General features: G+C 45.2%; 1 protein-coding gene across 10 annotated transcripts in view; it reads right to left on the bottom strand.

Annotated features, from left to right (window-relative positions):
* Positions 1-13,388, bottom strand: part of AKAP9 (A-kinase anchoring protein 9) — a 241,452-nt gene that overhangs the window by 103,605 nt on the left and 124,459 nt on the right. For 9 of the 10 annotated variants that reach the window (XM_044292951.1, XM_044292944.1, XM_044292945.1 and 6 more), the window contains 3 exons: positions 10,839-10,982; positions 10,379-10,482; positions 5,082-5,290 (listed from right to left, as the gene is read on the bottom strand). In XM_044292951.1, the coding sequence (XP_044148886.1) occupies positions 5,082-5,290; positions 10,379-10,482; positions 10,839-10,982 (457 nt within the window). The remainder of the gene's footprint in view (positions 1-5,081; positions 5,291-10,378; positions 10,483-10,838; positions 10,983-13,388) is intronic. The other variant, XM_044292947.1, reaches the window with a different exon arrangement.

Raw genomic sequence — 13,388 nt, 5'->3', positions numbered from 1 at the left:
TATTTTAAAAGTTGTTTGTTTTGTTGTGTTTTTTTTAAAACTTTTTTGTAATGATTTTGAAGCTCGTATTTGAGCCTACAAAATCGATTTTTTTTGTTTTTAATTCTGAATATTCATGGAGTTTTTACATCCATTTAAATATCAGAATTCCTCATTTCTTATGTTGGCCTGCCACCTGCTGGCCAAAATAAGAATGTCAGCTTAAATGCCCTGGGTCTCTTCAGCGAGAACTAGCGCATTTAAATCAATTACCGGCATCCTCATTGGCCGCAGAGGATGTCGGTAAGAAGCCCGGAAGCCGGTCATGTTAATTAGCCGTGGGTCTCTGCTGCTTGAAACAGCAGAGACCCGCCAGCCATGGTGCCTGATGCACGTGCGAGCGGGAGCCATGTTTGCCCATCGCCGTACATGTATGACGCTGGTGGCGAAGGGGCTAAATATATATATATATATATATGACTGCAATTTTCATACTCCTCCCTTGGCTACTCCTCAAATATGGTAAGGGGAGTAGTGCAACCTCTGCTGGGACTAATGTAGGCGATCACCGAGAACGTCGATCGCACACATTTAACCCCTCAGATGCCATGGGGTTAAACCCCTCAGATTGCTTTGGCGCTCCCCCCCCCCCCTGCCGGCGAGGATTGGGGGAGCTGTACGTAGTGTGCGGCAGACTCTGTACTCAGGAGAGGTACATGGTTGCCGCACACTAGCTCCTACTGTAACAGGGCTCCACAGAAACGCAGTGCAATTCTAATAGACTCCAATGCTAATGCCCTGGAGTCTATGAGAAAAGCTATCTAATGGTTTGTTATAGTTTTTGTTTGTTTTTTATATATAAAAAATCTAAATAAAAATACATAATACAAAAATACATCATGCCCGTATTAGTAAAATCTAAAAATTATTATCTCATATGACGAAACAGAAAAAAAAAAGTCAAAATGGCCAATTCGCCGTTTTTTGTTCGATTCACCTCCCACAAAAAATTTAATAAAAAGTGATTCAAAAGTCAGGCAAATCCCAGAATGTTATCAATAAAAAGTACAGCGCACACTGCAAAAAATGAGCCCTTACACAGCTCTGTACATATAAAAGTTATGGGGGTCAGAATATGGCAATGCAAAAGAAAAAAAGTTTTTTTCTAAAATGTAAACTTTATTTTTTTCATTATGAAAACGCAAAAAAAACTCTACATGTGGGGTATTGTCGTAATCGTAACCAGTCAGTTTTACCGCTTAGGAAACTGTGTAAACCCTTCTCCCCCCATAAAACTGTGGCGGAATGGTGTTTTTTTTTTATAATTCCACCCTATTTGGAAATTTTTTTTCCCACTTCCCACGACATTGTACATAACGGTAAATGGTGCGGTTAGAAAGGCGCGATTTACGGAACAAGAAACAAGCTCTCATACGGCTATGTGAATGAAAAAAATAAAACCCGTATGTCTTTGGGAAGGGCTGGGAGTAAAAAATGAAAACGGAAAAAAAGAAAATAATCCCCCAGTCTTGAAGGGGTTAAGAACAGTTACATTTTTCAAGAATCACTTGTTGCATCTGTTCTTTTTAAATGGAAGAAAGAGGAGAAAAAAATATATCCCATGTATCAAGTATTGATTTCCGATGGCGAGATACTGACGTGGGAACCTTCCTGCGCACAGATGGATGCGCTGCTCCCGGGATACACATTAGTGCCTCCCATGATTCATGTCTGCTCAGGGAGCGCGCTGTAAAAATCTTTCCCCGAGCTGAAGAACAAAACTTCCAGAGTGAGATTGATTATGTGAGCGTGTCCGTGCCCGCCGCTGCAGGAATACGGTTCACACATTAAGCGCTTAGTCGATCGTTGGCTAGAGATACAATTATGGATCTGGATACATTTTGGCATCAATTAACTCCAACATTAAAGGGGTTGTGCAGTGCAGAGATATTGATGACCTACCCCCTGGATAGGTCATCAATATCAGATGGGCGGGGGTCCGACTTCCGGCGCCCGTGCCGATCAGTTGCTCGTGCGAAGATTAAGGAATTTAAAGGGGCCCCTTTTTTTTTAGTAATTGAATTTCTAATATTATGTGTGCTCAAATTTGCACAATTCTACTCATCTGTATTTGCTTTCAGTGAATAGAAACTTTGTGTTTGTATCCACAGCCAATAAATCTGCCCGAATCATGTCCAGCTGGCACAGGGGGTCTGACTTTTGGCAGCACCCCCATCGATCAGCTGTTTGTAGAGGTAGAGGCGCTCTTGCACAGAGCAGCCCTTTTAATGGAGTTTCCTGCTTTGGACAATCCCTACTTGTGAGGAGGATCATTGACAAGGAGCAGATCACGAAGTGTCCTGCTTGGACCCACAGCGATCAGCAGTGATCTGTGGAGAAATCGGGCAGTAAGCGTTCAATAGCTCTGCAGTGCCACCACAGTGGAAATGAAGTATTACACCGCATCCATTCAAGAGGATGTGTTGTTTGTGTGATACAGGACAGGATGGGTCCTCCAAGGAGGGGGACGCTCTTTCTAGTCGCTCTCCACTCTGGTGAAGAGCTGAGGGTCCCGAACAGATGGAGTCCTATCCTGTTAGTCCTTAATGCTGTAAAAAGGGAACACGTGGCATTCAATGTGAACAAAGCCTAAAGCATCACTGATTATACATTGAACTGAGCAAGTGTGCAGGCTGGGAGTTGTAGTTTTACCACAGCTGGAGCGCCAGAGCTTGCAGATCCCCGTTCTAATGTACTGTGGATTCGTCTCCCATGATATTTAGTAAGTTAGGTTTTCATGCAGCTTTGTTTTCAAATTCATATTTTTGCTATTTTGGGGGGAAATCTACAGAAAGAATGCTGGTGAATATTTAGGTTGTGTCCCCATTTCTGTTACAGTAATTTTTATAAAGGGAAGTATAGTTTTGGGTCCTCAGGGGCGGGGCTTAGCAGTGGTCTCACTTTCAATTTTCTAGGGAGAAACCCTGTACCGATGCGCTATGCAGAGCGCAGACAGGGTACTGATGTACTATGCCAGGATTTAGCCATGCTGAGGGGGCACCGGCAGGAGCAGCGTTGTTTGCGGTGGTCCCTGCTCTACCAGTCCCTCCGGTGGAGTCCATACATTAATGACATTCCAAAGAGCGATGGGCACCCAGTATAAAATATACTACAAAAATTATTTTTAGGTTATTTATAACATGTTTAAATAAAACTGGATGAAAGGTTAGTTACCCTTTAAGATCTCTGCTTGCTGCTGTTATTCAAGTTTATTTTGGGACAGTTTGGGCACCTGTAGATGGTAAGGCCCAGTCCGCATGCAGATTACCGCTGGCTGCTGGACTGCGCCTGTACTTGATATTGTTGATGGCGAGTACATGTGCGGCTCGGCAAGTAATGGCAATTTGCATGTTCGGGCACCCTAAATATCTATCTGGGTCATGTGATGGACAGCCAAGTGAAAGACTAAATACAGCACAGTGTTCAGACCTGTGCCCTGTAACAAAGGGTGCATCTTTGTGACCATCAAGTGACCACGACAGATTTATACCTGGAATAATGTCAAACAATGACAGCAAGCAGAGATATTAGAAAATGGTATATGTTTTTGTTAGACACTGAACAATCTTTATTTGCTGGAGGGGTCACACCCAACCTGTGGTCACTGCACCTGTGATCCTTCACCTGATATAATGATCTGCAGCGAGTGCAATGTCTAAACTCTCCCAAGGCGATTTCCTGAGCTTCCGCCAAGAACGCTGCCAGAATCCGATCCTATTATTGCTAGGCAATATCCCTGACGTCGTGATGTTAGTCACCTGTAACTCCAGTGTCAGGTCCTGACATGTACAGGAATAACACGGGCCATAATGGAGGATCTTATAGCAACCCTGGGATCCCACTGATGGTGAGATCGGGGGTCCTGCGTTCCCCGTTATGGGTGGAGTAGAGGTCGAGATTGCGGCTCCATTCACCTCTCCTCCAAGTACAGCGGCCGGCTACCTCCAGCAGTCTCACAGAGAGGGCACGCTCGATCTCCACTCTATTGCATAATCGGGGACATGGACCCCCATCTTGAAATCAGTCGGACCTCCACTGCTGTAGATGGGATAAGTTTGAATCTTGGCACAAACCCTCCAGCGGCTGCTTCTCTCTGATATTTTCGGGGCAGCATCAGATCCGCATTTTAGTCGGATCAGATGTGGACCCATTCATTTCAATGGGGCCGCAAAAAATGCGGACAGAACGCGATGCACAAGTGTATCTAGAAGAACAGGGTGCTGCTCTGAAGGTAAAGGGAGGTCAAACCAAATACGGACTGGATTCAGAATTCTCCTTTCTTTAGTCACTTTGCATTTTGCAAATTCAAATAAATTATTAACACTTCAATTTTTTAAGGCATTGTTATTCTGCAGCATTTTCCCCTTATCTGCCTAAAACGTTTGAAACTTTTTTTGAACAGTTCTGTAACTTTTTATTTTATTTTACAGAACAAAGCACTTTTCTATGTGGGCCACAGTATAAAAGTTAGAATAGATTTTTTTTATTTTTTTTTGCTGTAACATTGCCCTCAGCGATACAGTTTGTGTGGGTTGTGATTGAAAATGTCATCATGTTGAGCTCCACAGTAAAAGCTGCTACTGTGCACATCTTAGCTCATGCCGAGCCTTGGAGGAGTCTGTGTGGATCGACAGCGTGGATTCCATACATTACACGTGGATCGGGTTTATCTGCAGCAAAATCAGCATACAATACATGGAATTGTATGGATATGTGACAAATCTGCTACATGGTACTAGCGTGCCCTGGATGAGCGGTCTTAGACGGTGTATAGCAAGGTTTTAATTGGCGCTTCCCCTTTAATTCCTTGTAACGTAAATGATTAGAGATGTCTGATTTGCATGCATTTTCCCAGGAAGCACTGCCTGTAAGACTCGCCACACCGGCTGCTGGGTCTCCACAAGGAGAACGAGTATCACTTCTGCAGAAAACAAGAACTCCATTTGGAGGAACCAAAATTGCAATATAGATGTACATGTCTCTGGTTTATGTACAGTGCTGGGCATTCCTATAACTGTGCCGTGCGGTGGGGTAGGCCTTACCAGTCACAGTGATGGCAGAAGGAGTCACAACGTCGCGGTCGTCAGGCTCGGGGCTCCAGACATGCACTTTGGAAGTAGACTGACGTCTTCCAGATTTGTCCAGCAGGCCAACAACATGCCGCCCTATAGTCTCCTCCACTGCGCCCGTCGTCTTCACCACCTCCAGAAGAATCTTCAGTAGGTGCTTATTTGTTCTTTTCAGGCTTTTCCTATGAAGAAAATGACAAAGAAAACAAAGGGGTGATATCAAGAGTCATATAAAAAGACAACATACGGTACATGACGATATCTTTCTGATAAAGCTAGGACCAGCCCTGTACCTCACATGGGTCCAGAGATGTCCACATTCATTGCCACACTTGCTCTGCTAGATTCTCTTCAGGCTGGGAGCTTAGGGGGCATGTCTTTTCTGCTGTGGCGCTCTCCCTATCACAGCTCAGGGGGTGTGCCCTTTTTGCTGCAGCTCTCTCACTATCACAGCTCGGGGGGTGTCCTTTCTGCTGCCGCTCTCTCCCTGTCACAGCTCAGGGGGTGTGCCCTTTTTGCTGCAGCTGTCTCACTATCACAGCTCAGGGGGTGTCCTTTCTGCTGCCGCTCTCTCCCTGTCACAGCTCAGGGGGTGTGTCCTTTCTGCTGCAGCTCTCTCCCTATCACAGCTCAGGGGGTGTGCCCTTTCTGCTGCAGCTCTCTCCCTATCACAGCTCAGGGGTGTGTCCTTTCTGATGCAACTCTCTCCCTATCACAACTCAGGGGTGTGTCCTTTCTGCTGCAGCTCTCTTCCTATTACAGCTCAGTGGTGTGTCCTATCTGCTGCGTTTGGTCCATTCATACAGGGGACTCCCTTCTCATGATTGGCTTCCCAGCTGTCACACATTTTTCCCTGGTGTCACTTGTTAGTGACATTTATGACACAACGGCACTGTTTCTGTAACTACCATGGACTATAAAGGGGTCTTACAGGCCTTCAATCTTTACAAGGTACAGCGCCACACACACAGATGTGGCTGTGCTAGGTAGTGCAGCTCTGTATCAACTGAATAGCACCAGGCACAACCACAGCAATATGTACAGTGCTGTGCCTGGTTGAACAATAGGATGCAGCGCTTGCTGTGGGCTCCTTCTGTTAAATCGGCAGGGGTGCTAGGACCACCACTGAGCCCACACTAACGGCCCTGTCCCAAGGATAAATAAGGGGTTCTCCCAAAAAAAAACATTTTTAATACATTTTTTTCAAACCAGCACCTGGATTGGAATACATTTGTAACTGCATGTAATTAAGAATGTTACTGAGTTATCCAATAAAATCTATCTATAAAGCGCCACCTGCTGTTTGCATTTCTTCTAATTTCCCTGTCCTGCTCACTGATATGGTCGCACATGCTCCGTTCCATACTTCAACTGCCAGCAGAAAGGACACGCCCCCTAAGCTGTTCACTTGAAATAAATCTAGCAGAACAACTGGTTCAATGAATGTGGAGATCTCTGGATCCATGTAAGGTCCAGGGCTGGTTCTAGCTTTGTTAGAAAGAGTGTCATGTACTATAGGATGTCTGATTTTAATTTTTACATTATTTTATTCACGGGATAACCCCTTTAAAGGTACGACTACACATTTCGTTCAAATAACTGGAAATCCCTTAAAAATTGTGGACGAAACAAGTGATCTGTATGGAGGAGAAGCATAAATCGTTCTTTCCCCTTCTAACCCCGTAGTCACCACCTGGGGGAGGGGATCGGAGGTCCCCCTCAGACATGTAGGGGTTTGCTGCGCTCCCTATACGCTGCTTGTATAATAGACACAAGGGATGTTTTTGGGGAAGGGGGAGGCTTGGCGAGTACAGACACCACAATGAAGGTCCTGGGCCACATGGTCAAGAAATGAGGCTGATGATTGATGAGCTCGCAGGGGGAAAGCTTCGGAGCCTGCGGCCGGAGATAGACCGCTCCGAGAATCAAGTCTATAACACTGCGGCGAGGAACTAGCGCCATTACTCCAAGAAGAGCCTTTATAGGGAAACCGAAGGTAAGGCAGCCACGTGCTGCTCTCCACAAGATATTCCTGTGTCCATGTAAAAACAGGAAGAACTGAAGACCACGTCCACCTTTTTATGACTGCAATGCATCTATAATGCAAAATGAAGCCACTAATCTCTATTAATAAATCTTCCACTATTTTGTGTCTGCAGCTCCTGTGCCCACCTATGTGTCCCCATGGCTACAGACTAGAAGCGCTGTGTAGTCGGAGAGAGTCAAAAACTATTTAAAAGCTGCAGAACCCCTTTAAGAACTGTTGGGGGCCAAACAAATACTCCTCCGTTTCTGCAAAATCTACTCCTAGGTTGTGGCATAAACTACAGCTCTTTGGGAGAACGTCACCAGTCAAATTGGCAAACGACTGATTTTAGCGCTGACGTCTGACAAACTGGTACAGACCGTAAAATCTGTGTGGCCCCTGAGTGGTTTTCTGAAACTGTCGCCCCCGGATCATGTATACAAAACATCACAGAAAGAAGTGAAAATAAAACACACAGTAAATCCTTTCCTCTAATGCACAATACAAGGATGCATGAATGAAAGAGTTAAACTGAAGTGGTGTTTGTGTGCGCAGCTTCATGGAAAGATTGTAGCCTGCAACAAGCTCACCTGACCGAGCCAAAACAGGTTGAGCAGGGCGTCCGCGCAGAGCCAGCGCACCATCCGGACCCCAATATACCAGGGATTCTGACAGATAGACGCAGCAGATAATTCAGGGGATCGCCGACAGGAGGCTCTCACTTTCCAACCTTTTCTCTGCATTTCTGCAAGTCTAAATGTACTGCAAAAACTGCCACTGGGAAATCGCTGCCCTGATTATTGGTCTTGGAGATGGTTAAACAATCAGAATCATTGACCTCTCTCACCCTGGACGTGGCTGAGACACGTCAATCACTGCTGACCAAAGAGCCCCTCAGTGGGTCAATAATAATGGTGCCTATAAAAATGTTTATCCCTGTGGTTATTATCCCTGTACTGTGACATCACTGCATTTATTATCCCTGTACTGTGACATCACTGTGTTTATTATCTCTGTACTGTGACATCACTGCATTTATTATCCCTGTACTGTGACATCACTGCATTTATTATCACTATACTGTGACATCACTGTGTTTATCATCCTTGTACTGTGACATCACTATGTGCATTATCCCTGCACTGTGACATCACTGTGTTTATTATCCCTGTACTGTGACATCACTGCATTTATTATCACTATACTGTGACATCACTGTGTTTATCATTCCTGTACTGTGACATCACTATGTGCATTATCCCTGTACTGTGACATCACTGTGTTTATTATCCCTGCACTGTGACATCACTGCGTTTATTACTCTCTGTACTGTGACATCACTGTGTTTATCATCCCAGTACTGTGACATCACTGTGTTTATCATCTCTGTACTGTGACATCACTGTGTTTATTATCCCTGTACTGTGACATCACTGTGTTTATTATCCCTGTACTGTGACATCACTGTGTTTATCATCCCTGTACTGTGACATCACTGTGTTTATCATCCCTGTACTGTGACATCACTATGTGCATTATCCCTGTACTGTGACATCACTGTGTTCATCATCCCTGTACTGTGACATCACAATGTGCATTATCCCTGTACTGTGACATCACTGTGTTTATTATCCCTGTACTGTGACATCACTGTGTTTATTATCCCTGTACTGTGACATCACTGTGTTTATTATCCCTGTACTGTGACATCACTGTGTTTATTATCCCTGTACTGTGACATCACTGTGTTTATCATCCCTGTACTGTGACATCACTGTGTTTAGTATCTCTGTACTGTGACATCACTGTGTTTATTATCTCTGTACTGTGACATCACTGTGTTTATATCTCTGTACTGTGACATCACTGTGTTTATTATCCCTGTACTGTGACATCACTGTGTTTATTATCCCTGTACTGTGACATCACTGTGTCTATTATCCCTGTACTGTGACATCACTGTGTTTATTATCCCTGTACTGTGACATCACTGTGTTTATTATCTCTGTACTGTGACATCACTGTGTTTATTATCTCTGTACTGTGACATCACTGTGTTTATATCCCTGTACTGTGACATCACTGTGGTTATTATCCCTGTACTGTGACATCACTGTGTTTATAATCCCTGTACTGTGACATCACTGTGTTTATTATCCCTGTACTGTGACATCACTGTGGTTATTATCCCTGTACTGTGACATCACTGTGTTTATTATCCCTGTACTGTGACATCACTGTTTATTATCCCTGTACTGTGACATCACTGTGTTTATTATGTCTGTACTGTGACATCACTGTGTTTATTATCCCTGTACTGTGACATCACTGTTTATTATCCCTGTACTGTGACATCACTGTGTTTATTATGTCTGTACTGTGACATCACTGTGTTTATTATCCCTGTACTGTGACATCACTGTGTTTATTATCCCCGTACTGTGACATCACTGTGTTTATTATCCCTGTACTGTGACATCACTGTGTTTATTATCCCTGTACTGTGACATCACTGTGTTTATTATCCCTGTACTGTGACATCACTGTGTTTATTATGTCTGTACTGTGACATCACTGTGTTTATTATCCCTGTACTGTGACATCACTGTGTTTATTATCCCCGTACTGTGACATCACTGTGTTTATTATCCCTGTACTGTGACATCACTGTGTTTATTATCCCTGTACTGTGACATCACTGTGTTTATTATCCCTGTACTGTGACATCACTGTGTGTATTAGTTGTGTTTAATCTTCCTTTACATTGTGTGCATTATTCAAGTTCAAAACTCAGGTGGAGTCAAAAGCAGCCTAAGTGGTAACACACGGACACAGGCTTCCCATTGCCTTTACCATAATAAAGGAGTCTCCTGCACTCACTGTCGCCCCCTGCTGTGCAGTGCAGTTTGTATGAGCTACCAATAGTAGCAGAGGAAAGAAATGATGACTACACTGAGATCTTTTCTAGCTCGGAGATGTGGTTGTCAACCGTGTAATTACCAAACTGCTTCGCTTTATCTCCATGTAAACAGGAGTATTGATCTTCGGAGGTCGGGGACATTTTCAAGACTAGAATGACCCTTTAACACATCTCCACCACAATTCATCATGTACCCCCGGCCTGGGCAACAATGACAGATGCAAAGGTTATGTCCCTGACTGGCGGCAGGACCGACAGAAATCAAGTCTACCTTTATGACGGCAAACATCTGACTGTAATCTGCGCTTACTCAGATAGCATTACCTGTGCGCGCCGGCGTGGCTCTCCTCCTCCGCCTTCCTGTCTCCATCTCCTTGCTCGTACTCCCAGCCTCGCTCTTTGCTCTCGGGCTGCGGAAGACGTTCATCCTGGGTTAATTTTTGCAAAGGTAAATAGGAGAAGAGAGACAAGAATCCAGTCATTCCGGAGTCAGCATGTGACACTCAAGTCCTAAAACCTTCATATTTAAACTTCCTGCAGAACGAAAAAGTCTTAAAGGAGCCCGCCGTCATCCTAAGCAGAAAACAGGGCGTCGTTAGCAAGGCAGTGACTTTGCTGCAGACCACGGTAACCATAGACGGAGGCAGCCTGCCATCTAAACAGAGAGGGACTCCGCCCCGCTGCTATCTGAACTCTGGAGCTAGAACGTGATACTTCAAGGAAAAATAAACAGCGTCCAAGGGATGGAGGGCGTCCAGCGCTCGGGAGCCGGACGTGTCCGTACCTGCGTCTGCGAGCTGCTATCCTGCACAGGGCGAGCCCCGGTCCTCCCTGCCACCTCGGAATACGTCTGTTTCATGGATTCCAGCTCCTCCAGAAGCATCTTTTCTCTGTCCGTGGCCTGGTTTTCGGTCATCGCCGACGCGTTCTGAACAAATTACACTCGTTTCACTCGCTGGATAAATATTTTATATCACTCAAGTCAAAAATATCCCTCCTTTCCATTTAATCGTTGAGAGGACAGATACTGGGCAGGAGGCTAGGATCCGTGTAGTAAATGAAGTAAGGAGCCAAATATATATATAGAATTTGATTCCATTTCTGTTAAAGGGGTTTTCCCATCCCAGACAATGGGGGCATATCGCTAGGATATGCCTCCATTGTCTGATAGGTGTGAGACCTGCCTCTGGGACCCGCAACTACACTGAGAACGGAGCGGGGAAATGAATGGGGGGCGCGCTGCGCAGCCGCCCTCCATTAATTTCAATGGGGCAGCCGAAAATAGCTGAGCGCTGGCTCGGCTATTGCAGTCTGCCCCATAGAAATGAATGGGAGAGGGGGCCACGCATGCGCGGTGCGCTCCAATACACGTGTATTGGAGCAGCTCTCCCCGCTCCGTTCTCCTTCTAGAAGTGGGTCCCAGAGGTGGGACCCGCACCTATCAGACAATGGGGGCATATCCTAGCGATATTCCCCCATTGTATGTGATGGGAAAACCCCTTTAAAGAGCACCTGTCCCCTCTCCTGACCTGTCCGTTTCAGTAACTACTTGCATTCCCCATGTAATAACAATTCTGCAGAACCTCTTCTTATGACTTTGTGTTGTGTCATTCCTCTATTATGCCCAATAGGAGTAATAAATGAATGGCTGCAATAAAGCTCTCGATGGTTGTTACCAGTTTGGGGGGGAAGGGGGGGTCCCCAGCACATTCTGACAATGGCAGCGCTGATTGGATAGTGTCAGGTTGTGCAGGGACAATGGTAACTGGTAACACCCATCAGGATCTTTATTGCAGACTGCTAGCTATTCATTTATAACTTCTATCAGGAATAATAGAGGAATGGCACAACAGAGTCATAAGAAAAGATGCTTCCGAACTGTATTTACATTGGGAGTGGTAAGTAGTTTCTGAAACAGGCATGTCAGGAGAGGTGAGAGCTCCTCTTTAAAGGGGGGCTGAAGTACAGAGATGTCAGGAGAGGTGAGAGCTCCTCTTTAAAGGGGGGCTGAAGTACAGAGATGTCAGGAGAGGTGAGAGCTCCTCTTTAAAGGGGGGCTGAAGTACAGAGATGTCAGGAGAGGTGAGAGCTCCTCTTTAAAGGGGGGCTGAAGTACAGAGATGTCAGGAGAGGTGAGAGCTCCTCTTTAAAGGGGGGCTGAAGTACAGAGATGTCAGGAGAGGTGAGAGCTCCTCTTTAAAGGGGGGCTGAAGTACAGAGATGTCAGGAGAGGTGAGAGCTCCTCTTTAAAGGGGGGCTGAAGTACAGAGATGTCAGGAGAGGTGAGAGCTCCTCTTTAAAGGGGGACTGAAGTACAGAGATGTCAGCAGAGGTGACAGGCCCTCTTTAAAGGGGTTGTCCGAGTTATGAAAGAAAAAAAAATATAGCACTGAAAATCTGATGGGCAGCAATATATAACTAAACTAAGAAAGTTTTATGTAAAAAAATATATATATTTCCTCATTTCCCTGGTTCTCTTCTGGCCCTTTGTTTACCTGCAATAAAAACAATCTCTGCCCCTCCCCCTGCTCTGCAAAGGGAGTGGATACAAGAGCTGCCCCGAGTGACCTGTCTGCCTGCTGGGAGACTCTGCAGCATGTTGTATGTGTAGGACTACAAGTCCCAGCCGTACAATGACACTGCTAAGGGAGTGGATACAAGAGCTGCCCTGAGTGCTGGGAAAATCAACAGCAACTTATATGTGTAGAACTACAAGTCCCAGCTGTATAATGACACTGCTAATACACACAGGATCTTCCCCCTACCTTCTTGTGCAATGCTCTCTCTAGTCTGTCAGCTCATGTGCCCAGAATTGTCACTGCCTGCAGCTACCCAGTCTGTGCAGCTGAAGGGGTTAAGAATCCTAGGAGAGAGCAGACAGCCGGCAGTGAAGGGGGGCGTGGCCAGCACAGTGAGGGTTACAGGCTTGTAAAGGAACTTTATCAGAGCAGGGAGAGAAGCTGACATCACAGGTCATGTGACCCTCAGTGAAATCTAATAAACCAGGCACTGCAGATAAAGTGAGTTAATTGTAAAGTTGTTATATTTGCCTAGTTAGGAACATAGAAAGAACAAAAAAAACAACTCGGACAACCCCTTTAACTACTTTTAACTAGTTACACATGTACTTCACCAATGAAAGGTTGTGTGCATCAAAAGTAAATGATGAAAGTTGCCCGATACACAACACAAACAATGGTCCAAACCTGCCAGCCTGTGTATGGGGGTGTCCCGACATCCCCCACATAATCGGTAGTAAGACAGATCGGGCTTGTTGGATTTAAATATGCCTGATCCTTTGTTCTCGTGGGAGACGAGCTGAAACCAGAAATGT

This window comes from Bufo gargarizans, chromosome 5 (genome assembly GCF_014858855.1).
Source record: "Bufo gargarizans isolate SCDJY-AF-19 chromosome 5, ASM1485885v1, whole genome shotgun sequence".
Taxonomy (NCBI): Eukaryota; Metazoa; Chordata; class Amphibia; order Anura; family Bufonidae; genus Bufo; species Bufo gargarizans.
The sequence above is the reverse complement of the archived record's forward strand: the minus strand, read 5'-3'. Positions and strand labels throughout refer to the sequence as shown.